General features: G+C 37.7%; 2 protein-coding genes across 5 annotated transcripts; one reads left to right on the top strand and one right to left on the bottom strand.

The window, feature by feature from the left end:
* Positions 1-86: 86 nt before the first annotated feature.
* Dab (DAB adaptor protein) lies at positions 87-22,209 on the top strand. 3 transcript variants are annotated; one of them, XM_077430382.1, is made up of 15 exons: positions 87-278; positions 13,360-13,521; positions 14,741-14,955; positions 15,030-15,173; positions 15,244-15,387; positions 15,457-15,687; positions 15,762-16,094; positions 16,175-16,807; positions 16,959-18,381; positions 18,468-18,725; positions 18,803-18,899; positions 18,969-19,100; positions 19,177-19,295; positions 20,376-20,457; positions 20,532-22,209. In XM_077430382.1, the coding sequence occupies exons 2-15, from the start codon at positions 13,482-13,484 to the stop codon at positions 21,493-21,495; spliced, it is 4,815 nt and encodes a 1,604-aa protein (XP_077286508.1). In that variant the 5' UTR covers positions 87-278; positions 13,360-13,481; the 3' UTR covers positions 21,496-22,209. The 3 variants fall into 3 exon arrangements, with proteins under 3 accessions (XP_077286508.1, XP_077286509.1, XP_077286510.1); XM_077430383.1 differs by having other exon boundaries at positions 20,538-22,203; XM_077430384.1 differs by lacking the exon at positions 13,360-13,521 and having other exon boundaries at positions 96-278; positions 20,538-22,203.
* A 1,794-nt stretch (positions 22,210-24,003) lies between these two features.
* Positions 24,004-26,292, bottom strand: Srp54 (splicing regulatory protein 54). Of its 2 annotated transcripts, none has more exons than XM_077431705.1 (5): positions 25,718-26,292; positions 25,329-25,637; positions 25,099-25,259; positions 24,907-25,035; positions 24,004-24,832 (listed from the first exon to the last, which is right to left on the bottom strand). In XM_077431705.1, the coding sequence occupies exons 1-5, from the start codon at positions 26,192-26,194 to the stop codon at positions 24,103-24,105; spliced, it is 1,806 nt and encodes a 601-aa protein (XP_077287831.1). In that variant the 5' UTR covers positions 26,195-26,292; the 3' UTR covers positions 24,004-24,102. The 2 variants fall into 2 exon arrangements, with proteins under 2 accessions (XP_077287831.1, XP_077287833.1); XM_077431707.1 differs by having other exon boundaries at positions 24,907-25,017; positions 25,718-26,282.
* Between the last annotated feature and the right edge of the window lie 1,480 nt (positions 26,293-27,772).

The following is a 27,772-nucleotide window of genomic DNA, read 5'->3' as shown; positions in this document are numbered from 1 at the left end:
AATCGTATTATTTGCAAAAAGTTCAAGGGCGGAACATAAACGTCAATTTTTGGCCAAAACAAAGAAACGTTATGTTTACATTCCGCGAAACAGGTAGGGCAACACCGGCGTACGTACACTCCCATACGTTCGAGTTTGAATGTGTCAGTGAGGAGATCGCAGATCGCAGATCGCAGATCGCAGATCGGAGAGGAGAGGAGAGGAGAGGAGAGAGGATGCTGAGGGCCGGTCGCGGCGAGGGGTGAAGGGCGAGGGGCCGACCATGACGGAGCCCCACGGTGAGAGCCTCATCTTAAGCTTCACATACACATACACCACTCCTCACAACACCACACACCCCACACCACACCACACCACACCACACATGCGAACGGCGAGAGGAGCAGTGAAGTGGAGGTGCACGCGTTTGGTTCGTGAGCGGTGAGCGATGGCTTTCCGGAAGTAGATTCGGAGGCTGTGCCCTCGACATCCGGTGCCGACCTCGACCTCCTTACTCGATGTTTACGCGCCGTTTCGTTTCGTTCAATTCGGGTTCGTTGCTCCGACACTTGGCTGCTCGCGTTTGCCGCATTCGTATTCGCATCCTACTCTCTTCACCCTCACCACTCTACCTTTGTAAGTCTATTCTAATTGACTCTTTCCTGATCTAACCCTTACTATGTACTTATACCTGTGTTCGTTTCCTCATACGATGCTAATATTTTTAAATTGTACCGTACTATCTCTGCTTCGCTGCGTATTCAAGTTTAACGAAGATTTATTGGCCATTCACAAAGCAATTGTGAGCTTTTGGATGAGATCAATTTTATTTTTATACTAAGTGATTCACGTGTCTTTGTATTTATTTTTAACGTATGTATACGCTTAATTATACAAAAGAAACTTTTCTTTCTATCTTGGAACTGAAGCAAACTAACAGTTTTTAGATTTTTTTTCAATTGTCCATATATTGCCAAATCTCAACTCGTTAAAAACAGTCTATATTATTTTCACATTTTTTAAATATTAACTGTAATAAATAAATATTGATTAAGTTAACTAAAACGATATAAGAAAGTTGAATATTTGCCATTTTTTATGTAAGTCTAATTTGAAACCTAAACTAAATACATCAATATTATATGGAACAGTTCCGTTCCTGAAAACTTATCTGTATATAAAATGATTTTCCTCCCCAAAATTATTCCTCACCGATGTTAATGCCTTTTCTTTAATAAACACATATATTAACGATTATTATATAGATTTTTCATTCCAAATTGACCCTTTTTCATTTCAAATTGACCCTTATTCATTTCAAATTGACATTGAAAGAGGACAATTTGAAATGAAAAAAAGGGTCAATTTGGAATGAAAAACCTGTATATGTATTAGAGGATACTCTATCCACATAAAAAATATCTTTTTCGATCAAGTTATTATACTTCTGTATAAAATACTCCATACAGTTTCATTTAATCAGTGAGAATTTTCCCCGAAACAGATTTTAATGGTGTTTTAAATACTTATTATAATTGATTAATTTATTCGTACAAGTTTTCTATTTACATATGATATTGTGAATCACTTTGTATATTTATTGTTCAATATACAAATATATTAAATCAACTTATATACATACCGAGACTTCAAAATAAACAAAAATTCCATTAAAGTAAACTATTCGTACTTTAATGTAAGTATATTTTGAAATCGAAACTAAATACATCAATATTTTATGGAACAGTTCAGTTCCTGAAAACCTATCTGTATATCAAACGTTTTTCCTCCCACAAAATATTTCCTCACCGGTTTAAATGCCTTTTCTTTAATAAAAATATATATATTAACAATTAAAATATATATATTAACAATTAAAATATATATATTAACAATTAAAATATATATTAAAGGATACTCTATCCACATAAAATATCTTTTTCGATCAATTTATTATACTTCTGTATAAAATACACCGCACTGTTTCATTTAATCAATGATAATTTTTCCCGAAACCGATTTTAATGGTGTTTTAAATACAAATTATAATAAATGAATTTATTCATACAAGTTTTGCATTTACATATGATATTGTGAATCACTTTGTATATTTATTGTTCAAATTGTATGCATATCGAGACTTCAAAATAAACAAAAATTCCATGAAATTAAATATACTCAATACGTATGAGTCATTTATACTAAATAAAATATTGATCCATTCTTAAAATAAAGTTTTCTCGGATCTGATTCATTTCAATGGCAATGACCGAGTCAATTGGACTTAGTAGAAAGAAGCCTTTGTGTACATAAAATGAATTCTTCCAAAATCATGATGAAATTTAATCAACGAACAATGGCTATCCAACTTATATTTAATAAGAATTGTTGCAAATTTTGAACTTTAGAATGCTCTCTATGTTTATTGACATTCTTCGCACTACTGTAGGTCAGTATGTGACGTACATATGTATATCAACAGACAAATTATAATTAATTTAAGTTCATAAATCGCCTCCATTGTCAACACCACATCACGAGGTAGCGTAATAAAAATTCTGTTCATATTGAAAATTTATTTTATACACGCTCAAGTTGGATAGCCCAGGTTTTGTACTTAATTTATATATTTTTTGGGGACGGACTACAGTATTTGGCCATTGATTGGTAACAATCACATGCTAATATTCAATTTTAACTTACAAATTACTACGTCCTGGCCAATTACTATAATCCCCGAGAAAAAATTGCCAACTGCCAAATACGTTGTATTGTTCTCTTCAAAATGCTGTAAATGTACTGCTGCTTTAACATATCTTTAAAATGCATGATACTTTAACCTCTTAATTGGTGTTTGTTTTATATATGAAAATAAAATTTATATTTAATTAAATTTAGCCGTAGTTTATGTATAAGACATTGTGTTATTTAGATGTAAATACAGAAATATTCTTAGTTTTTAGAAAATACGCGATGAAATCCGAGCCATGTTTTGTTAATACGATGTATTAGTTTCGCAAAAAGGATCCAAACCATATGAGTGATATATATATAATGTAAAAATATATCACTCGTGTGGTATGTTATTGCGCCGTTGCCGCGGTATCTAACATTTAAGACAGGCCCGCTCCTATAGCCGTCATTTTAGAAAGCATATGATGGTTTGGACTCAAATCTACCCTGAAATTCATTGGTGTATTAGCGACTGCAGTTGCACTTATAAATTTCATCAACCAACTGGTGGTTTGAGTCTGGTCTGTCATATGTTTTCGCCTAGGATTGGGCCTTATATTACTAATTCTTATGTATCCGGAACAAATTAGATTCAATGCTTGCAATATTTATACCGCACACACTTTTATTACTTCTAACTTGTAATTGTTTATGATACGTACAGTTTTTATTTGTATTTTTTTTAATAAATCTTTACTGCCATAATATTATCCTTTTTCTTTTCTCCCCCTGCCCCCTTCTATTTAGATTTTTTTACTTGAGCAATTAATTTACTTCCGATATTTAAACACATTCTTCTCGATTTAAATTTAAAAGTACAGTTTTGTCATATAATATATGTTTCCGTTTACTATGGCTTTTTATCTGTAGACTCATATATATATTTATGTATCCTAATTAATGCTTCCTCCGGAACAATTTATCTGATGACTGGACTGTATGCCCTCCCTCTTTATTGAGCTATTCCGTTGCTATAAATAAATATAACCAAACAGACCATTTTATCAGTCATTACTGGTTTTTTTTTTATTTACATATAATACTTTCCTCCATAATGTTTTTATTATTTCAATCTACCGCAATGATAAATATGTATCACTGGAATTTTTGCGGCAATTACTAACTTCCTTTAATTGTTTTTCCACAAATTTAATCGCAAGCCACCTTGAAGTTAAGTCTATAGTATGTGTAAAACCATCATAACCGCAATCAATTGTAGCAGTTCCATTGAACCATAGAGCTGAAACCGAATTGCGTCATATTTTTCGACTCTTTTTCCATTGAAAGTATTGCCTCATCAGTTTAACCCAAAATTTCAACTCAAATATATCAAAAATACCGGTGGCCCTTACGGCATAAACTCTGAGTTGACAAATACTCGAAAAATGAACTCGTACCAAAGCATTAAGATTAGGAGTGGGACCAGACGGTTTCATTGGCTCCTTCCATGAATCTTACGCATACACGTGTACTTGTCCCCACTCATAATCTGAATGCTTTGGTATGAGTTCATTTTTCGAGTCTTTGTCAACTCAGAGTTTATGCTGTAAGGGCCACCCTCATTCTATGGGCGAAAACACTGAGTGGTACGTGGTGCGTGTTTTTTTTTAGATACTTTTAAACATGCGAAAAAAACGCAGCACCCCTAGCCCATATACATGGTATACAGTCCCGAAAATCACCCCCTGGAATGTTTTCGGTGATATTTTATCCTTGCTTGACAGTGATCGGTAACGGTGAATTCCATATTTGAAGAAATGTAGGAGACACTTGTAGGTTGCATGTGGATATGCATACACGTGCGTGGTTCAGTGATTACTGGTCACAGAGTCACTAAAATCTCTATAACGGAACATCTGGCAGCCGAAAAGTCCATCATACTAACGATAACTATCATACTAACGAGAACTTGTGCAATGTGACGAATAATCCAATTACCCCCAATCATATGCATTCTGCACCTGCAAGTACTCCCGAATTCGGTTTGGGGAACACCCACTTTTTACAGTCACAGCGGGAGACCAATGACACTTGACGTCCCATACCACTCAGTGTGTTTTCGCCGTATAGCTACAAGTCTTCAACACAAAAACTCATCCAAGTAAGTCCACTCCTGAGCTTAATCGCTCCAAAATTTCCCTTTCCTGTTTCAATTATTTTTTTTATGTAAGAAGCATTTAATATTTTGATCAAATAATACCTCAAAGATGAGGTAAAAGTTGCACGTACATTCTTCAATCGTCATTTTTGTAATTCGATCTACATACATATGTTATATGCCTTTTTCGTGCTACACGACGACTCTGCATATTACAAACAATACACATTAAGGTATATTTATATTGTTGCATAGGGGTGGGTTCAGGATCTAAATGAAAGACCAAAGTCGCTTCACAGCATTTATTCAACGATCCACACAGAACCGCCGCTCACTCCAGAATAATCTGATCTACCGTGTTTACCTCCTTATAAAAGACAAGTTGCACAGCTTCCCCGATCCATTATTATCGTGACGAATCTATTTTTTACAGCAGGTCTGTCGGAACTCCAGCGTATCCTTTGTTCGGGCACTTGCTGAGTTCCGTTAGCCTAATCCATGGTCTCTATTGTTCACCCAAGAATTTACTTAGACAGCGGATACTCTCTCATATTCCCACGTTACACTATTATCCAGCACTGCACGGAAAATACTACTTCTATTCATACTATACAGCACCGCTCGTTTTCGGCGCGTTCATACTTGTTTTAGACGATTGCAAAGAAAATCGGCTTACATATACATGACAGAACGCGACGACACGGCGCAATATTGCTTGCGTCGTATCCTCGAGTCAATATCGTCACAATATGACGTTTTCCGAAAGTATTCATATGCGTATGACACAACTTTCGTTAATACGGATGCACTCGCTACGTCATGCGTGAATATTTCCACAGTGGCCATAGAAAACCAGTTTTGCATGATACGCTTTAGTGACATTTTCTTTACAGTCGATTTCTCAATAGTGAGAATCGTGACCTCCATAAGCTGGGGTGTGATTAGAGGCTCTTCTCCAATCTTCTATTGAAACGGCATTTCGAAATGCATCGACGACAGAACAGTCCACCTGATTTGATCAGTCCACCGTATATCAGCCAGCAGCATAACTCGGTGTTTGCGTTAATGCTAACCACCGGGAGGTTGCCGGGTTCGAACCCGTGGGTTGACCTCTATTGAAAATAATTTATTCCGAGTATAATCTGTAGTGCTGTTGATCAGACTTGAATATTTGTGACTCTATGTCGATTGTTTCCTATCAGATTTGTATGTAACTTCATTGTTGAAACGGTTCCTCCAGCAAAAACCATCCACTGTTTGAATATAATTTAAAAATTTATATACATATATTCAAGTTTAATACCATAGATGTCGCTCAGGGACAACCCTTAATGACATCATGGATAAATATATATTTTTCAAATAAATAGGAAATCTTCTTCCTTTTTTACTTTATCTATGTACGTAGTAACAATAGATGAAGTTTTGTGATCATGCGAAAATTTCAACTCGAAATTTTGACTGATTCGATCTCAGAATCGATTACTGATCACGTTTTAATGATCTAGAAAAAATATGTGTGTGTGTTTGTGTATTTTGGGGATTTTTTGAACACAGTTAGTCCTATCGAACTGAAACTTAGTATCGGTTACTGAAATTCTTATCGACACGACGTAAATTTTTAAGTTGACTGGAAATGGTACCTCCCCTTATAGGTGTCCTCTTTTTTTTTAAGTTTTTGAATTCAATTATCTCCCAAACTGCTAACTGAATCGGACTGAAATTTTTTTACATGTACTAGAAATAATAATTTTATATTTTTTGAATATTTTTATCTGAACCGGAAGTAGTACTTTTACTCTAGAGAATCGAGGTTTTTATGTTTTTCTCAGAAACCTTTTGGTTTATTGAACTGAAATTTCATATCTAAAAGTTTTAGCGTAATAACAAGTTATGTATAAAATTTGGTAAGCATCCCTCAGCCGGAAGTGGCAGTTTACTCTTGTTCGATTTTTCTTCCACAATTTTTTTCGACCCCTTAAACATGTGTGATCTTCACGAAAAAATTCAAGCATAATTCTTGTATCAATGTGACCCCTGAACTGATTAAGCTGAAAATTTATATTTGTATTCTTTATGTATTATCTTAGAGCTCCTAACGTTTTGGTCAGAATTTGTAAACCGGAAGTAGTATTTTTTTTTAAAACAATATTTCATTATATTATTTTGACTTTTTAAATTATTTTTATTTTCTTGATATTTAGTGTGTATAATGCTGATAGTAATTTTAAGTATGAAAAAAAAAATTGAACAAAATCCGATAGCCGGAAGTAACTTTTATCTTGTGCACACTTTTATCTGACACACATACATATGTACATAGCAGTAAATACAGTCGGTAGAAATTAAGTTAATTGATAGTTTTTTAGTGACAAAGTTTGATGGACGATTTTTGCTGACCATGTGAAGATTTTTCGCCTGCGGCGCTTTTTTAACTTTTACATAATATTTTTATAATTATTTTTTCAAGAATAAGCTAATTTTTTATATTTTAAAACTCAATGAGGTGTATATAAAAAATATTTTCCATTTTTATTCCGATATAAAAAAAAATTGGAAAAAAAAAAAAACAATTTGACCAATTTTTGCCTGCCACCCCTAAGAAAAAGCCGAAATGACGTCCCTGAGAGGCACGTGGCACGTGTTTTTTTAGTCCTCGTGGCTTCCAGCCAACGAAGGGCGTTTCCAGTTCATTTTTAATTTGTACGATCTTATTATTTCGACATGTTTCTCCTACATTTCTTCAAATATCAGTGTCACTGTCAATACAAGGATAAAATATTACCGAAAACACTAGAGCAGAGCATCGCACCATTTACACGCATCACGCTCGCTCTTATGGTGAAAACACACTGAAAGGAACGGCACGGTACGTCTTCGTAGCTACCATTCAGAGAAGGGCGTTCCCAGTTCATTGTTAATTTGTACGATCTTATAATTTCGACAATTTTCTCCTACTTTTCTTCAAATATAAGATTCACCGTTATCGATCATTGTCACACTTATGCATGGATAAAATATCACCGAACACACTTTGGCGGTAAGGGGGGGGGGGGGAGGATGTTAGTTTTTGGGACGGCGTTCCTCATGTATGGCTAAGCGTGCTTGTGTTTTTTTTTTGCATGTTAAAAAGTATCTAAAGCGGGCTCTACACTCGCGCGCGAACAACGGCGCGAACTCGCGCCACGAACGCATACACTCACATTCCGACTCACACACACAGTGTTCGCGGCTGTTTACGGCGCGAGTGTAGAGCCCGCTTAAAAAAGAAACGTGCCGCGTGCCTCTCAGTGTGTTTTCGCCCTAGTCGAATCGCATTCAAAATGGGAGGATTTGCAAATATGTACATTTTCTAGTATGACCATAGAAGTAGAATGCATAGAATGGTTATTGTTAACAAAAGTATCGTCTAAAAGCGAACCATCGAAGAGAGAGACGAAGTTTAGCAAACAATGAACAAACTTATTGTAGCAATATTTTTGGAGGCTGAGAGCGATTCTATGCATTCTACTTCTATGACAAGTATGACAAGTTCTAGAAAGTTTGTACATGTGTGTGTGGCTCGAAGATTTTGATGAAATCTAGGTTTTGACTAGACTAGGTCTCGACTACTACTGGACGAGTGACTAGCATGCTAAAAAGGCCTGAACAGTTTCAGCAGGTTGAGGCGTGTCGGGGGCATCTGCAGGTGTACCCACAGCTCCGATTCCAGAACTGTGGGGGCAAGCAAGTAAGGGGTGCAGCCCTGGAGCAGATTGGGGGGGTTGTTTGAACGTGCGCAGTGGCGTCCGTGGGCGATTCGACGCACTCAGCCGGTCGCCGCTAACGATCACCCACGGCCGCCCCTGTTCCTTCGCAAGTTCAAGTGTTTATGTTCGCACGATGTACGTCCAACACACATTTCAATATTGAAATCGAAACATAAATGTCAGCCGGTTGAGTTTGTTGCGCAACCGCGGACAACCGAGTGTCTCATATCTTGTTTTTTCTCCTATCTGCCTGTTTCTCTCTATGTTCAACCACAAGCTTCCGCAAGCCGAGTTCCAAATGCAAACATTACGCAAGAAAACCAGCCCCTGCAAATGTGAGTCTTACTCTCTCATACGTGTGCGAGTGGGTGTGATTGAGTGTGTGCGTGTATCTCATGGACATCATCATGGAGTACCCTCATCCAACCCCCCCCCCCCCACCCCCCAAGTCGAGGGTCGTTCGACCCTGCTGGCTTGACCCAACACCCCTGCTGCATTTGCCTCATTGTTCTCCAGCATGCTCTGCACGATGCAAGAAGCGATTCTCGACGGTTCTATTGTGGCACGTTTCATACACTATCATCCCCTCCCCACGTTTGTTTTTCTTTTTTTTTTATTGTTTTCTTTTTTCGTAGACGCGCCGATCGATCACCTTTTATTGCTCTGGCACAAATCAAATTTTAAAATGGTCCGTGCATTGCCCCTACTACCCCTTTCTGTGTGTCCTCGAACCCCCGTAAACGACCCTACGTTGTCTTCGCAGGGTAGTGACACGCGAGACGATCGATTTTCCCGTGCTAGTCGTGTGCAAGTTAGGTTATTTATTCCCGGTTGTGATTGATTGATTTAGATGCGTTTTTAAATGATTTATGCCTTTGGGGGAGAGGCTTTTTTAGGGGAGGGTGTGAATGCAGGGAAAGGGTTGGGGACGGGCAATGTTTTTTTTATAATTTTTGAAAAAAGCCTTTTAAAAAAATTAGTTAGCTCTTTCATCTTATAAGAAATACATACAAATACAAAGGGGGGTACATACCTTATACAAACAAATAATTTTTTTTTTTAATCAGTGGCGAATAAAAATATAACAAATAACGAATGGTTATACTATTTAAATGCCTTATATAATTCTGAAATAAAATTCCTATTTAGATCATTTTTACATTTTATTATTATATAATATTCATTTTACATAAAACTGGGGATAACAATAGCCTAAAAAATCTACCACTTAAAATTAGCAGTAATTGAATAACAGCATTTAGCAAATTTTAAAATGTATGTTCTTACGAAAATAAATATATTTATGTATGTAATTGCATTCTGCTACAATCCATTCGATGTAGGAACACTTAGGTAAAACGCACATGTGCCTTACACCCCATTTTGACCAATAGCATTTCGCGCGTACAGTGTTTTACTGTCTGCACGAAATGCTATTGGTCGAGAGGCAGTGCAAGAGACAGCATGTACATTTTTCCTCAAGTCTCATCCTACAGTCGACCGACTATATAAAGAATACATATACATATATTTCAAATTATTTTTGGCAGCCCGAACATATGTAATTGCTGTTAACCCTTTCCCCGCGGATGACCGCTATAGGCGTCATATGCCAGTAGCACGGATGGCGTAAAAAAATACTTTTATGTGTGATTCTCTATTTAAAAAATACTTCAGGTATCAATTGACATATTTGGTCACTAGAATAAAAATATTATAATGTTTATAATGTTAATGATCGCAAACTAGATTTGCAAATTCGCTAAAAGAGTACCGCGAAAGGTAATATTAAGTTATCACATACATATTTCTAGTTAAATTATAACGAATTTTCAGTTCAACAAGATTTCACAGTATAATTTATTTAAATTATATATATTTTTTATAATAGTCAAATGTCGTTTTCCTTGAAAATTGACATTTTCGATTTTGCCAAATAATTTCATTCTATTAATGAAAACCGCTTAGAAAGTGTAAAAAAAATATATAAATTACGTGTATTTTTTTTTTGATGTATGGATATTATTTCTTTACAATTTTTGTACCTATTTTTTTTTTTCCAAAATCTATATTAAATTTATTTTTAGTGTAAATTTCAATAAATGTCAAATCGATCAACTTTAAAACAGTTTGAATTAGATTTCGGGAATATCTATAAGTTTGTTATCAGATTCTACCTTATTCGTCATGCAGGAGGGGAAGCACCTTCTAAAATTCCCCAATTACGTATCTAGTCTAAATATACACATATTTTTTTAGCGTATTGATTATGTAAATTGCTGGCATAACAATAATAATGTTATAAAATGGAATTCCTGGAATGAGTCACCCGAACAACATACACCTTTGAGGGTACATATATAATTTGGGTGGTGCCCGAATGATTTTCCATTGTTATAATTATAACATTATAATCAATGGAAGGAACATAAGGGATGAAATAATAAATCGAAGGTTACCGATAGCTTGTGACTATATACTGTAATATATGTAGTATTAAATATTTGTGGAATCGATTAGGAATGTGATTGCAATATACATAATTTGAACGTCACATTTGTTGATTCGCATCAGTCGTTTAGAATACTGCAGCGGGTTTGTAAATTGTTACACAATAGATTTGTACAGTGTACATTAGGGTGACCAACTGTGCCGAATCGGAAGGGACATTTGCGTACTTTTTTCCAATGAACTTCGATTGTACGTTAATTGGGTACTTGTTTAGTAGTGAGCCTCGCGCTTTATCAATTATTTACGATTATTACGCTTCGCTGCGCGATCACGTTTATAGTGACAAGTGTCGTTAATTGTCTATAGATATTTCGATAACTGTTTTCTGGATATATTGCGTTGGTACATATGTATGTAAGAGGCCGATTTTATCTTAAAAAAAAATTCCGCTGCGGCGCAATATACAAAAGCTCTGCAATTTGAAACAAAGTATTCGATAATATATATAGATCTACCATTATGTGTTGAGAATTATTGGCGCTTGTCATCACTAGTCACCGGAGCCTGAGGGGGCCGTGTATTGTTCAAAGGTTGTAAATACATTGTTAAAGGTTTGCCGAACAATAGATAGCACTGTGACTATCCTACCTCTAGTCATCACTAAAGGGCGGATAGGCAGCGTGCCGTTGAACAAAAAGTTGGACCGAACTAGGCAACTATTTATTATTATTCACAGAATTATTATAATTTATAAAAAAAATTCTATTACTTACTCTATAAAACAAATAATATTTTGAGAAGCATAAAGACCAGTTCGGCTCTCGCAAAGTAACCATTTTTTTCAAGACGGCACGCTGGTTATCCGCCCTTTGGTCATCACTAGAGCGCGGATAGAGAGCGTGCTTTTTCCAGGAATCGGGGCGGTTTGGCTCTATTTACAAAGCTAGAGTGCAAAAAAGGTTCGGCGAACATTTAAAAATGCATTTACAACAATTGAACAATGAACGGCGCGCTCTGGGTCCGCTCTTTAGTCATCACACGTGTCGGTTACTTACATGGCAGCCATTTCGGTCGATTTTTGGGCATCAGTGTCGTTTAAACAGTCGTCAGTGCTAATTTTTCATTACAGAGTACTGTCGTTACTAAAATACGGGCAATCAGGGCACATTAGGGCAATCCTAAATGACAATACACGTTCCAACAGTGTTGAAAGCAAAAGAGCAATAAAAATGATTTTCTACGAAGTTGACAATAGCCATGTCGGCTAAAAACCATATTGCCCTAATCACCCTCCACTTTCTAGTCATTCAACTGACGAAAATTCTGCGTACACGCGTCATGAACCCTCTTCTGGGTCTATAGAGTTCTGTGTGCATACCTTTTGGTATTCGCGGAACACGTTGTTTACGACTCATAGACTTTGTCAGCTACGAAAGGTGTCGCTATCTAGTTCCTACCTATTGGATTGGGATAATACCTAATTGGATTGGGATAATATCCAAGCAACTGCCCAACTTTTTTATATAAAATTTTTATTTTATTTACATTTCACCATAATTTCGTTACGGGTTTTACCCCTGAACGACATACATGGTATTAAATAGTAGGTAGGAACCGTTTCAACAATGAAATCAGATAAATTGGCAAACTCTGATAGGAAACGATCGACTTGCAGTGATAAATATCCGAGTCTGACCAGCAGCACTGCAGAAATACTAGGAATAAATTCTCTTCAATCGAAGTCAAGCCGGAAACCTCTCGGTGGTTAGCATTAACGCAAACACCGAGCTATACTGCCGGCTTAATTATGTATAATCCATCCGGTGAAATTGATAGCATGTATGTTTTACCAAAGTGTTTTCCTACAGCGGATGGATCGTAGTATATCACATTACACCAAAAAACCTATGGATTTTGTCCCTTTTTGACTTCTCGAAAAGTTGGTCAGTCTGTCTAGTATGTATTATGTTATGTATACAAAATTGAGTAGCATGTAGTCAAATTGGTCAGAGTTTGATTGTTCGATTACGCCGAAAGCGATACCTATTTAGCCGATATATATATATATATATATATATATATATATATATATATATATATATATATATATATATATATATATATTATATATAGAATTACAACTTGCATGTTTATATTGTTTATCCACGGTACAAGACAAAATATTGTATTGTATGAGCGATGAGTAGCCGTAAACCCTTTAGGATTTTAGTCGAGTGTTGTTTGTTGTTGTTGTTTTTTTTCTTAATAATAATGCTGAATAAAACAATTTTGATATTGAACAAAATATGCCTATACAAAAATTTGCTTTTTTCAAACACCGTTTGCCAGGTTTACACATTGTGGCATTTATTGAGATGGAAATAAATGTGTATCGGCGTGTATGTAGAGAATATTAAAGCAGCCCGCTAAGAGCGCGAGTCCCCTGGTGGAGGCGGACAACTATTTTAAGAATGCAGGTCTGCCATTTCCAACATCTCTTAAGACCATTCGGTGAGTGTGTTTAGGATATTATAACTTTTCATACTACCAATACTCTCTTTAGTATACTTATCATCGTTGCCCGACGTGTTACCCGCGTACTGAGTATGCGTGTACAACACATTGTACAACATGTTGTGCAAAAGTTGCATACATAATGTGTAAACCTCACTCTTGTAATGTATTGTATATTATAATATTTTCGGTTGTGGGTAATCTTATGCACCGAGGTGATGTATACTAATACACCCTACTGATTTTGTTCCTTGCATGATCTTAATTATGAATTTCGGGTGCATGATTTTGATTTATACTGGACGAGGAGATACATTGATCACGCTTTCAAATCCCAATACCATTTTCATCATGCAATCATTTATATATTTAAAAAAAAAATCGCACTGTTCTCATCTTTAATGTTTGTAATCACCACTATTGTTGAAAAAATCCCTAATTTTTTTATAATAGAATGTTTCTTTCTTACTTTGTGATACTTTTACTATGTGTACTTTGTGTGTAGTATTTTATGTAGGTATAGTTCTACCATTAAATCTAGAACTCTTGTTTGTGGCCTTTTTATCAGGCTTTTCTGTTTTTTTATTCATGGACCTCCTCAGAGTGTTTGTTTACAACTTATTGCCTTGTCCACAAAATAAAAAAAAATAGAAACAATATATGTAATGTGGAAAATCTTTATATTCACAATAACATTCATTTGAATGATTAAAATGCGTTGCAGACGAAAAAAGAAAATGTGCTTTTAAATGTACCTGTCATGGCTGGTGTTTGACATACGATCCTCATTTAGATTTATTGTATATTCTTTGATTGTTCCTTTTCTATGTATGTACTTCAAAATTTTGTAGGTGACACTCAAGATTGCAGTGAAACACTTTGATTTTTTTGACACGATGGCGTTTATAAAAATAATCTGGTTGACAAATTTTTAATGGACGTGGTCAGGAAGAATGTTTACTCTCAGTATTTGCCGTTTTTCTAAACATAATGGTAGATCTATATCAGTTTAATATGACAATACTTTGTAGTTAACCGTTTATGCACTTTAAGTCGGATATTTATTGGTAAAAATTTTATTATAACAGTTAGGGATTTTTTTGTATATACATAATATAATAATATATTATCAAAATTTTATACTATATATTGTTGTATAATTTAAATTTGAAACAATGTATTAATGCGGAATGGTTTATCCGTGAGTGTTGTGCAGACAAAAACGAACCGTCTCGGTTCTTGGGCGAAGGTGTGTTCTTCAAAGCCAAACTAATTGGCATTCTCGAGGTAGCGGAAGCTCGTGGCGACAGAATGTGTCAGGAGGCACTCGCCGATCTGAAAATGGCCATCCGTGCTGCCGGAGAACACAAACAGAGAATATCTGTACACGTCGCCATAGACGGGCTAAGATTACGCGATGAAAAATCCGGAGTGAGTATCCAAACTGCGTGAATCTTAAAGTTTGTTGTGAATTGTTTATTATTACGGATTGTTTTAATTTGCAGGACTCGCTCTATCATCATCCGGTGCATAAAATATCTTTCATAGCCCAAGACATGAGCGATTCGAGAGCTTTCGGATATATTTTTGGATCGCCCGATACCGGTCATAGATTCTTCGGTATTAAAACTGACAAAGCTGCTAGTCAAGTAAAATTAACTTTTACTTTTTTGTGTGAATTACTATCGATGGAAATATTAATGCAATGTACGAATTTAGGTCGTCATCACAATGAGAGATTTATTTCAAGTGGTGTTCGAATTAAAGAAGAAGGAAATAGAATTAGCCAAACAACAATTAGAAAACAAAGCTCTACTTACAGCATCGCGCTACATATCGAGTGCAAATTTAGAAGCTGCAAAAGTGTGTATCTTTTATTTATATCTTATTTTATATATTTCTTATGATAATCTTTGTTTTTTCAATATATAGAACGGTGAAAATTCAAGTACACGTACACGTTTAGGTGGAAGTGTATCAAATCCGTCGACTTCAACATCGGCGAATATCAGCAATGCTGCTGGTACTTCAGGTGGTAGTGCCGTCGCCGAACTAGTCGATTTGGTACAAGAGCTGAATTCTTTACAGAGGGGTTTACATCAAATGGAACGATTGACTCCTACAGATCCTTTCGGCGATTCTTTCACAGGGGCACCAGTTCCAGTATGAATAAATTAATATATATGGCTCGTCGTTATATAATAGACACATGGAATTCATGTAAATTTATGTTTTAGGGTTTCTTGCCACCGCCACCGAGTAGTTCACGGGGTCCACGAACGACAGCGAGCCTTACGAGTGATGGAGGCTCTCCATTTAGTCCTCCACCAGCTCGTACACACTTCAACTTTGATCCACCGGCATCTCTGCCGACTGTCACCACTTCTGCCCCTGCCATAATATCACAAACGTCACCCACGACTACAGTTTCTCCAGGACCGAGCTATAAAAGTCCTCGTAAGGTCATCGAAAGAGGATCAGTTGAACGGAGGTCAATTGAAACACCAGCACCAATTATCCTAGATAATACAGCTTCAGTTTCCCCGGTTCCTCTTGAAGCATTGCTTACGGTATATGTTTTATTAATTGAATCCTCAAATTTTTTAAAAACTATGTGCTTATTGTTTATTGTGTGTAAATATATTTTCAGGCCAATGCTGAAGGATCTTCGAGTGCTATATTCGATGTTTTCACAGAGTTAGATCCACTGGGGACTGGTCGTAGTAAACCATATGTTGATAAAAAGCACTTCTTCCAAGAGTTGAAAAACCCGCCGAAGAAGGTCCTCAAAGATTTGGTCGGAGGAACTGCGGTGGCTCCTTCTGATGGTCTTTTCCAGCCAAAATTTGATTCTAGTCCGAAAGCGGAACTGCTGACAACGCTTACGTCAGTCGGAAGACATTCCGGAGGCTCTGTCAGCATAGCTAAACCACAGCCGGCAAATCAACTCTTCAATAATTCAACTCTCTTCACGTCTGATCCGTTTGCTGAAACTGACCCGTTCGACAATACCGACCCATTTTCAGAATCGCTCCGTGACGATCCGTTCGTCGGTGGCTCGCTGGACTTTAACAAGAGTTTGCAGTCTTCCGAATTCATAACACCGCCCAGTAAACCCAATACAAACTTTGGAAAAGAAACAACTTTGCCTGAAACTAGAATCGGACTGGACCAATCTACGAAAATTAAATTCTTGTGTGCTGCTTTAAAGAGCGATATTGTACCTCTTCAAGTATCATTACCGCTAGAATCAATCATTAAATCACCAAAGCTGATAAAACAGGTATGTACTTTTTGAATATAAAGATGGGAAATTAATCTTTATCAACCTCCACCCTTGAATTTTATTAACTAAATATTTTTTCATATACATATGTACTTAAACTAGCCTCTTTACTTTTCACTTATGAATGAATGCATTTTCTTATTGACAGAATATAATTGATAAGTCGACGATTCGTCAACGACCTCACTCAGGTAGACAGCGAGCTCAACCATCACCGTCACCACCACCCCCCTTACCACCAAAAAAACCCATCGAACGTGCTGGAGATATAAACGTCGGACCACCTCTGCCTTTACCTGCTCGCAAGAGACAAACTACCTCTCAATCGACAACGTCATCTATAAATACTCTCAGTTGGTTGAGTCCAGCGGTTGCCCCAGAAGAAGATTACTTAGTACCGGCTCCGATGGTTCCACGACGTCCTGCACCGTCTCCTACAGCACCACCGACTGCCCCTTCTCCCGGGCTCGATATCACACTAGCACAATTATTAACTTGCGGAATGGATGAACTAGCTGGACGTTTGCGAATGCCAGCCGAAGTTCTATCTCGCATGACTTTAGCTCAATTGACAGGACACCTTCATGACTACATTCAAACCGGCAGTAATGGAGAGAGCGCAAAGCCAGAGGTCCCCGACCAGCCGCCAGAAGTCGCCGAAAGACCACCACTAACTTTAGATAATAAAAACATTGAATTTGATGTAAATTTTGAAGATAACTTCACTGCAGGCAATACTATTACCACTACTTCTGCTCCTGCTACCGTTCCAGCTGCTGTGGATGCTTTTGAAGTAAATTTCGATAATTTCAATAAATCCAACAAAAGCTCATATGATAGATATGCTGTCTTTCGAGAGATTGAAGCTGAAGGTTTGAAGCCAGCCAATGATCTAGTCCAAAACCAAGAAGAGCACGATTCTTTAAGCTCGCAGCCAGACTTGCCTTGCGATACTTCTATATTAAACGTAGACGATAAACCAGTCACAACTAAGCCGATTAGTAATATTAAGTTTGATTCTTTGAGTATGATAGCTCCCGTTTCAAGCGCCGCACAAAATACGAAATTAGAAGAATTAAAAAGTGTCATTAACAGTATTCAAAAGACTAGTCTCTCTCCGACTCCAGATATAGATGTGACGTTAAGCACGGAAACTAAGATTAAAGACGTCGAAGTAAGTAAGGGTAAATCTTCAGCTACAGACAGATACGCCGCTCTTAGGGATCTGTCGACTGTCGATGAGATACCTCGTCCATTGAGTGCAGAGTTATCGGAAGCGCTTGATATATCAGTGCCATTGCAGGTTCCGAAAGAGAGGAAGAAGTCAGATGAAAAATCTGATGGTTTCGATCATTCCGATTTCTTCGATTGCATCGATAACTCGCTCTCTCTGGTGAACCCGGAAGATGCATTTAGAAAGTCGCCATTAGTCGTGAAAGATATTGCTAGTCCTGAAAAAGTTCCTGAACCTATCAAAAAGTCGCCTATTCAACTCACCGCTCCTCAGCCGTTAGTGTCTGGATCAATTAGCGATGTCGCCAGTGGATCTTCTCCTGAGATAGTCCTTACAGGTAAACCTTTTAAAACATAATATCCTCATTGATAGACGATAGAAATGATATAATGCCGTAAATAACTGTTGCCATTTTATTTTCAGGTGGAAGAGAATCTGCCGATAGAGATCGAGAAAGAGATAGCAGTCGTCGAAGTAGTGGAAAATCAAGCAGACCGGGCGATGCATGGACGCTACTTCCTGGACGCTCATCACCACCAGCTCAAAGCGAAGACGGTGCATCACCATGGTCTTCAGATTCGAAAGAATCACCACCGCAGCAAGTGAAATGTTGGTCACGCAACTATCCAGAAACATCATCCCGAAGACATAGAAGAAATCCCAAAACTAACTGGCACACTAGTAATATATAATATTTTACTAATATAATAAATAATTTTACATTAAATTTCTTATTGTAATATTGGGATTTTTTTCAGGGCAAACTTCGTCATCATCAAGAGACGTTTCACCATGGGAAGAAGAGCCTCCACTGCCTCCGCGTGATGCAGTTCCTCATTCACGTTATCGGGAACGGTAATGATTTTATATAATACAGTACGGTTTTATAATATGTATATGAAATTATATTTTATATTGTTATAGGCGTGAATCGATCGGTTCTTGTGAAAGACGAGATTCGGGTGGTTCACGTGAGCGTCGTGACTCTGGAAGTGGACGTGATCGAGATCGCGATCGCCAGAGAAGACGGCACAAATCTAGAGATGAAGATGACGAGTTAGATTCGTATTATTTTTAGGGTTTTTTTTTTTTGGTGTAGTTTTGTGATTACAAATTTAATTTTTACTTTTAGGTGGTCCGGAGAACGAGGTTATTCTGGAAGTAGGCGATTATCGCCGTGTACTCGTTCTAGTAGTAGGGAAATGCGACGAGAACGGGGATGGCCCGATGACGAGCGTCGAAGGCCCGATGGTAAGTGTAAATATGCTATTGGATGAAAGCCTCACCAATCTTCCATTTCTGCCCATTTTGGACTACCCTGGTGTCCATTGCACTCCAAAAATATGAGAGGTGTGACTATATAATGTATAGTTTTGAATGTAGAGAACCAATCGGTTGGTTTCAACAACAATTGGTTATGTTGTTGGTCTGAAGAGAAAACTACTATTCTCAAAATTTCTGTCTTCCGTCTGCATTCATCGTCATCTACGCATTTTCTTTGTTCTGGTATCCTTTTGGACACCATTTCAAACACAACCCATCATGTACTTCTCTTTCGATCGTTTTACATACATTATTTTATTATTTTTTTAATTATATACATATATACCAGGAAGGCCTAACAGGTAAACCCCAATGCGCCTTCCTGGCCAATTACAAACAATGCAGCATTTTTATTACATTAGTCGCTGAATTACAAGGCACTGAAAGACTCGAGACATCTATGAATTTTAAATTTGGTCTTTTGAAGTGGTCACGGGTTCGATTCCCACTGGTTGCTGATGGCCAGACCTTGGATATGTGACATCGTTTCCAATCGGAATTTGCCAATTTATCTGATTTATCACTGAAACGGTTCATACAAATTCGAGTTATTCAACATCTCGATTTTTCGCTGATTTGTATAAATGCTGCAAATTTCTCAATAGATGTCTCTATGGATGTTGATCGTATTTGCCTTCAGTATAATGTTATAGATGACTATAGATGTCGTGTTTAATGTAATATCTAATATATAATTTCGAAAGAGACTTTGTATTTATGTTTGTTTGGTTCCTAAAATCCGTGTCGTTCAATTTAATAAAAAAATAAATGAATATTCAAATTAATTTAAATAAAATAAAACATCGAATAAATTTAATAAAATGTTTACTATTAGATTGGCCATGTTTAAGCGGTTTATATTACAAATACTGAGCGAAGCCGGGTAAAACCACTAGTATATAATAATTATGTATTTGTAATTGATATTTCTTGATCTGTACACTCGTCAGTGTGCATGAATGATTGAATAAAATATACATTTAATATATCGTAATATTGTCTTTATAGAACGTGGATATAGCACTGTAGGTAGAAGGGAAAGTAGTAGAAGAAGAGGTGAACCACCATGGCAAGGAGATGAAGCTCACAGGTCTAAAAATTTTACTATTCATTTTAATTTCTTCAATTTTTATCAATATATCTTAGTATCAATGTTCATCTTAGATATAGCTGTACGATGGGAAACCGGAGTTGGCGACGTTCTGGAAGCAGCGGAGAAGGAGATAGGCGATCGGGTGGCGGTAGTTCCGGCGCCGAACGTTCTCGGAACCGTCTCGGTCCTTCGTCTTCCAGTTCTCACCGACCACGTCCTGCAAGGCATCGCGCACACAGGTCTCCCTTCCAAGACGACTTCCCCAGAGATCATTCTCCATCACCGCCTCCCTTAACTTCGCCACCGCGCTCTAGGCACCAACACCATTTCTTCGACGACTTCAACCAATCCGAAGCCGACTCCCCGATGGCGCCTAAAAACAACGCCAGATTTCGTTTCTCTAATGACTTCTCAGAGAAGGATTCGCCCAAGTCTCAAACTTCGCCGTTCGAGAATGACTTTGTTGAAACCACTAGTTCAGTAAGAAAAAGTTCGAAATACGATGGAACTTATGCTAGTCTTGAAAAACAATCTCCGGTGACCAGAGTGTCGAGTTTTAATCGATTCAAGTATGAAAAGGAACTGAGTTCTGAAAACTTATCAGGATCTCCAGCGTCGATCAAACCGCAAAAGTCTCCGCCGAATTCATCACGTTCTTTGTTCGAAGATGACTTTTCTCCGGAGCCTAGAAACGGGATTCTAAGAACGAGCGACGCGAATGGTGATCACTGTCGCAATACGATTCCAGAAGGAGAAGAAGTAGTCACTACGAAAGAAGAACGCACCGAAAAGATAGTCGGATTCGACTTTGGATCGAAAGATGGCGCCATCCCTGAAAATAGGCGGAGTCAAAAGCATTCTAGCAATAAATCTAGATCTAAACCGGAACTGGATATTAAAAAATCTGAATCTGTGAATATATTCGCACGAGACAGCGATCCTTTCGACGGGGACGACTTCTTCAGCTGCACAGCGTCTGACAAACCGAAGAAGGACAACTGGCAAGGTGACTTTGCAAGTTTTGATGATATATAATGTCACAAATGGAAGCCACGCCGACTTTTACCACATATATTTAACTGTGATGAAGCTTGATCGCATTTTTTTCTTCCTCGCTTTGAACGACCACATTACTGCAGGATGAATCCGATACAGCTTTTTATTTATTATATATATATATACAACACCACTCTCCCCAATTATTAGGCGTTGAAAGTATTGTTAACATTTTACCATTTTGTCTCACATTAGATGTTAAACAAAAAAATTCAATTATGTATAGATTGTAAGAAACATTAACAAGATAATTTCTGATATATAAAACGTTTGGATCCGAAAAAAAAAAACAGCATAAAAGTGTGATCTGATTTGTAATTTATGCATAATAATAGATGTGTCGATGAAATAAAACTTATAAAGTTACGAGCGTTTTTTTGTTACGTGTTTGTTCGTTCGTGGTTATGAATTTTGATGCATAAATTTGTATGTATTGTCAACAATACATAGTGATCGTCGAAAGACCAAAGTTCAATGAGCCAGATTAATATTATACTGTATTATTATTAGCATTTATTTACATTGTCAATGATTTGGATATATTTTATATTTATTTTGTATATTTGTTATGACGCTTCTCAATAATATAATATATGAAAAATATTAGTAATACATATAAATGTTTTAATGATTTCTACTGTTGTATACCTGTTCTTTTATTTATAAATAAAAAATACACTTATTTGACCAATTATACTTTCTACTTCATTTCAACGAAAACCTATTCATACCTTTACACAGTAACACTGAACAACAACAAAAAATTATCTAATCTAAATATGACAATATTTTTTGTTGGTTTGCTCTTGCTTGATATGAGCGATTAAATAAAATTGGTTTTCTATTCTGGTATTATTGAAATCAAGTCAGATTTTTTTTCTATTGATAGTGATTATTTATTTTTCTTTAAAATATTGTTACGTATACTAAAAAGAGCCGCCGAGTAATTGCGATCGGATTAGGCCGGGTAGCGTCCTGAGAGGCCGTGTGACCGGTGTAAGTGGTTTTAAGGATTAGCGACAAGCTAAGTGCATGAAAGCTAAACAATGATTGCACTTCTCATACCGTGGGAATACATATCCGAATACGTGACTATACAGTAGGTAAACAGATTAGACGTCCTGAGAGATCTACCCCTTATAAGGCGATATCAGGTCATTCTGGACCGAGAATTACCAGTGCGTGTACCTCCTTAATCATCAATAAATGCTGTGAGACGACTGTTGGCCTTTTACTTGGATCCTTCACCCACCCCGACGCAACAATATTATACCAATAACACTGTTCGACACGAAAAATGGTTCATAGATATGATATGGCTTTTCTTATAGATCTATGCCCAGTAAACACGAATCTGGCAATAAAAAATGTTGATTGGCTCGAGATTCGGAGATATGTGTTTTTTAAATCTCGTGATTTTTCTATATCTTGGTGTTGTTCAGTCGATGTCTCAAAATCTGTCAATTTCCTGTCCAAAATGAATAATGGAATCTATAGTCAGGTATTTTATCTTTCATTTGTATTACTTTTCAGCTTTCAAATATCTCCAAGTAGTCGTCCAGTTCAAATCAAAAGTTAAAGGTACGTATTTTCGTTTGGGATTTTTTCCCACTGTTAATACTATTTTATATTGAGTATTTTCTATTGAAACATATTTATTGGGATAGTGTTCTGGCCAAACTATTTTTTGTTTTCGTTTAAAAGGGTTAATTGAAAATGTGCTGAATTTTAAATCGGTAAAATTGCGAGCTAAAAACTCGCTACTATTATTTACTCGTATTTACCCAAATCTGAATTGAATTAATAGGGATAATATATATTAAATTGTCTTTATTTTGAGAATTAAATAAAATTCCACTTAAAAAAATCATATTTCGACTATTCTTGTGGATTAATAACAAAAATTCGTTTATTTTATCGAGGTAAGCCAGTTATCAATAGAATTTTAAATGTCAAAAATATGTTATTTTACACATCTTTTTCTGTAATATTACGAGTTTATTTCGCTAATTTCACTTGACCACCTTTGTAAGGATTGATTTATCTCAATATATTTTTATCTAAATGTACTAATTCGAGCAGTAAATAATTTTAAAATAAGTTATAAAACGCTGATGTTGATGACTGTATGCATGATTTTTAAAATTCACTAAATAATTAACTATACGTATTTTAAACAAATAATAAATCACAATAAATAGAAAAAACCCAATACTCACTTATGGCACAGAAGTACTAGATTTTGAGTTAGATCTCTAAAAATTGCGCAATTTTTAAACGCTCATATCTCATAAAATAGAGAAAACCAACCAAAATCATTGTCATATTCGAATTCAGTGGCTCAAACTTAATAACGATTGAATAGTTTCTGCTCTGGTAAGTAAAAAAAGGATTTTTTTTGTTGCAGTATTATATTAAGGACTGAAAAAGCTCACATCGTAATGCCAATAATAAATTCTTAGTCACATGTAAAATGAAAGATTGAAAGTGAGATAAAAGTTGATTTATTAAGTAATGCACAAATTTATATTACATGTCTATGAGGAAAAATACAAGTAGACTTGTTTTAAATACATATCTTTTGAATTAAGGAGAATTAGAAATATCCATATTATCAGGAGAATCTTTACTGCGGGCGTCTGGTGTGGCATTGTATTCTTCGGATTTACCAGATCCACCGTCGGCATCGAATCCACGTTCCTCCTCGTCATAGTCTCTCGCCACTTTTGGGCCATCGTCTCTCTCGTTTGACTCCCTACTTTTAATATCTACGCTCGGTGACTTAGTTCTCGGTTTAGATCCGCTCTTTGAGTGCGACCGTTTGCGATCGACAGACTTGGATCTCTTACGGTCTCTGGATATCGACTTTTTCCTATCTCGCGTAAGAGAGCGGGATCTTTTGCGTTCTCGAGACCTGGAGCGCTTTCGTTCCCTAGACCGGGATCTCTTTCGCTCTCGAGATCTGGACCTCTTTTTACCGCGAGATCTACTCCTCTTGTCGCGCTTTTCTCTGGATCTGGAGCGCTTCCTTTCTTTTTCTCGAGATTTGGAGCGTTTACGTTCCCGCGATTTTTTCTCCCTCGAGCGAGAACGATGTTTTTCTTTAGATGGCTCTTTAGACGAGGAACGTCTCTTCTCCAAAGAAGACTCTTTTTCAATCGAGGCCGTCTTTTCCTTTTCTTCCTTCTTACTCCTGTCTTTTTCTTTGATTTCTTTTTCTTTATCCCTATTCCGCGACTTATCCCTTTTGGAACGCGAAGTCTTTCCACGCGAACGAGACCTCCTTGAATGGCTACGACGATGACTAGAACGGGATCTAAAAACGGACAAATAAAATAAATAATAAACTGCAATAAGCTAACATTTTCAGATCTCACATATCGAACGAACCTAGAACGATGTCTACGGCGTCTCGATCGAGATCTAGAGCGTCTCGATCTGTGTCGCGAGCGAGAACGTGAACGACGGGATCGTTGACGAGAACGAGATCTACGTCTCGATCTTGATCGAGAATGGGACCTGTAATCGTGAATAGTTAAATATTTTCAACATTTACCAAACGTAATACGAAGTAAAACAAACCTTCGCTTTTCTTTCGACAAGAGTCCAATTACGGGATCGATAGCGGCCGAGATAAGATTCTGCGCTTCTTTAACGCGACACATGGCTTCCTCTATCTCCCGTTGAGCGGCCTCGTTACTCTTAGTCTGAGGCTTTACAATAGCTTGAGTCGCATGATGCACCTAAAACAGACAATTCTTCAATGAGCATACATTTATCAGTACAAATTGTACAATATACAATTAGACAACCTTGATGACGCAGCCCTCGAGTTTCGTTCCATTCAACTTCAACCCCTTAATGATGCTCTCTTGCTCGCTGAATTCGACCAGCGCGTACTTAAACTTATCCGAGTCTCTCTGACAAAACCTAACATATTTAACTTGGCCGGCCGTACTGAAATGGTCGACGACTTGCTGAGCGGTTACGTCGGGGTGTACGTCGATGGTCAATAACGTGCGACGTATCTCCTCTATCTGTCTAGTGTTGTAGGCCGCGGGTAGAGGTGGATACACGGGTAACCCAGCGGCAGAGAGACGAGGATCGTGAGTTTGAATAACCTGAAATGTATGAATTTGCGATTGTTTATAATACGGTATGATAATTGACGGCGATGTGTATATGTATATTTGGATGATACCTGATTTGGAGGAAGTCCGTCGAGTGTGTTGATGAGATGTGGAGGTAGAGTGGGTTCGTGGGGGTGCGTCTGCGGCGCCAAGCCCAAGCCCAAGCCCGGAAGGCCTCCGCCCGAGAGTTGCAACGCGCGGTGTTCGTCGGGGAGGTCGTTGGCCGAGGGGACGCCCACCACGATGAGAGCTCGGTCGATGAAGACGGTGTTGGTGAGGTGAGGAGCCACGCCGGCCGACACGGACTCGGCGTAACGAACCCAGCAGATGCGCGACGACACGGGGCAGGAGACGTCGCGCAGCGTGGGGTACAGCCGGATGTCGTCGACGCGGCCCAAGTAGCCGAACAGAGTGCCCATCTGGTCCTTCGTGGCCTGCGGCGCGATGTTCGTCACTTGGATCACGCGCCCCCCGCCGCCGCCGCCCCCGCCCCCGCCTCCTCCGCTGCTGCTTCCTCCCCCGCCGCCCCCTCCTCCGCTCACCACCATGTTGAAGGAGGCTCCCGACTCGCCGTGCGGTGAAGCGCGCCAAACGTCAAACCGAAGACGCACCGGCAGCCCAAACTAGCCTCAACACGACCATGGCCACAGTCACACCAACGCACCGAGCGAAAATAATCAATAATAATATTGCTTTTGTCAAGTTTATTTGCGATTTATTTGGAACATAATAGAAATAGAGATATTCATAATCATTACACATTAGAAATAAGAATAATTTAGTTGTAGGTAGAGTAAGAAAAAAAAGACAGCTGGGAGTGTCTTTCATGGTTCGGTGATTACTGGTCACAAATTACTCGTCACAAAGTCACTAAAATCTCTATAACGGAACATCTGGCAGCCGAAAAGTCCATCATACTAACGATAACTATCATAGTAACGAGAACTTGAGTGCCAAATATTGTGTATTCGCGATTTTCATGGCAAAAATTGTCTTTGTGACCACCCCAATGTGACGAATAGTCCAATTACCGTCTTTCACAGGGGTGTGCTAATGTATAACGCCCGGTGCGGTACAAGCGCTCGACAATCACCAGACAGACTGAACGGCAGATAAACTGGATGGCAGCTTTAAACGCAATTCTCGCCTTCTGGAATGATAGATTGCACATCAGATGACGAGTAACCTTTCGATGTGCACAGATGCAATTATTAAAATTGAGTTGGATCTTTCAGGCGAGTTTAAAGGTCTGTTCATACCTAGTCAGCACGTACCGACTTCAACAGGTATCCGGCCGTACGAAAAGTATTCTTTGGTACATTTTGTATGGGTATATTCATACCAACCGTCACGTTTACGCCACGGCAGGCTTACAGCAGTACCCGACATTTCCTGTTCATACCTTACAACAACATCCATCAACGTGTCGTATCCGTTTTTTGGCCATCGTGGAAATATACACGCGAATTACGTGCCATAAGTCTGCCGCTTTGCTGTTTTGGACCAATTATCGATAGTAACAGTTGACAGCTGTTCAATCTTTCGACATGGTTTTGGCGCAAATATTTAAAAAAAAATTAAATTTTTTACGGCAATATTTAAAAAAATTTTGTCCATCATCCACAAGCTCCTTATACAGTGTTCAAAACTCTCCTTCGGTTTCTATATTTTTTAACATGAGATGCACATAAAAACGCCTCTATGCTTTTTTATAGCCGTCTTGAACGTCTTCTTCCAACAACAGCGCGATTATACATCATTTTTCGTTTGATAAACGTCGAAACATTTTTGCTGACTTGTATTCTGACGCGTAGCTACGAATGCACGTGTATGCATTCATATTGCAAGTACTTGATAATACGACGTAAGCAATATTGCGCCGTATCATCATGGGCTCTAATGTATAAGTAACCCGATTTTGCCTTGCACTCGGCCAAATTGCTGTAAACGTGACGTGACCGCGACGTGTAGGTAGATATAAATAGAAATGTAATAAAATGACATATTTGAAACGGAGTCGTGCAGTGCTGTTAAGTATGAACATACTGTGGCGGCTCGCTTATACGACATGGTCGAGTTTGGTTGCCTTCCTGCGAGTGGGGACCAACCCGGCTGGGTTCGGAGAG

The sequence above is a fragment of the Arctopsyche grandis genome, chromosome 5 (assembly GCF_051622035.1).
Source record: "Arctopsyche grandis isolate Sample6627 chromosome 5, ASM5162203v2, whole genome shotgun sequence".
NCBI classification, from domain to species: domain Eukaryota; kingdom Metazoa; phylum Arthropoda; class Insecta; order Trichoptera; family Hydropsychidae; genus Arctopsyche; species Arctopsyche grandis.
This window is presented reverse-complemented; position numbering and strand designations above follow the sequence as displayed.

Bases quoted from the DNA above. Each gene is read 5' to 3' on its own strand.
- Dab (XM_077430382.1), top strand. From the start codon at position 13,482: ATGCAGGTCTGCCATTTCCAACATCTCTTAAGACCATTCG. The intron at 13,522-14,740 runs GTGAGTGTGTTT...AGTGTTGTGCAG, and splicing joins ACATCTCTTAAGACCATTCG to ACAAAAACGAACCGTCTCGG. The intron at 18,726-18,802 runs GTAATATATAAT...GATTTTTTTCAG, and splicing joins CAAAACTAACTGGCACACTA to GGCAAACTTCGTCATCATCA.
- Srp54 (XM_077431705.1), bottom strand. From the start codon at position 26,194: ATGGTGGTGAGCGGAGGAGGGGGCGGCGGGGGAGGAAGCAGCAGCGGA. The intron at 25,260-25,328 runs GTTGTCTAATTG...TGTCTGTTTTAG, and splicing joins TCGAGGGCTGCGTCATCAAG to GTGCATCATGCGACTCAAGC. The intron at 25,036-25,098 runs GTTTGTTTTACT...TCACGATTACAG, and splicing joins TTGTCGAAAGAAAAGCGAAG to GTCCCATTCTCGATCAAGAT.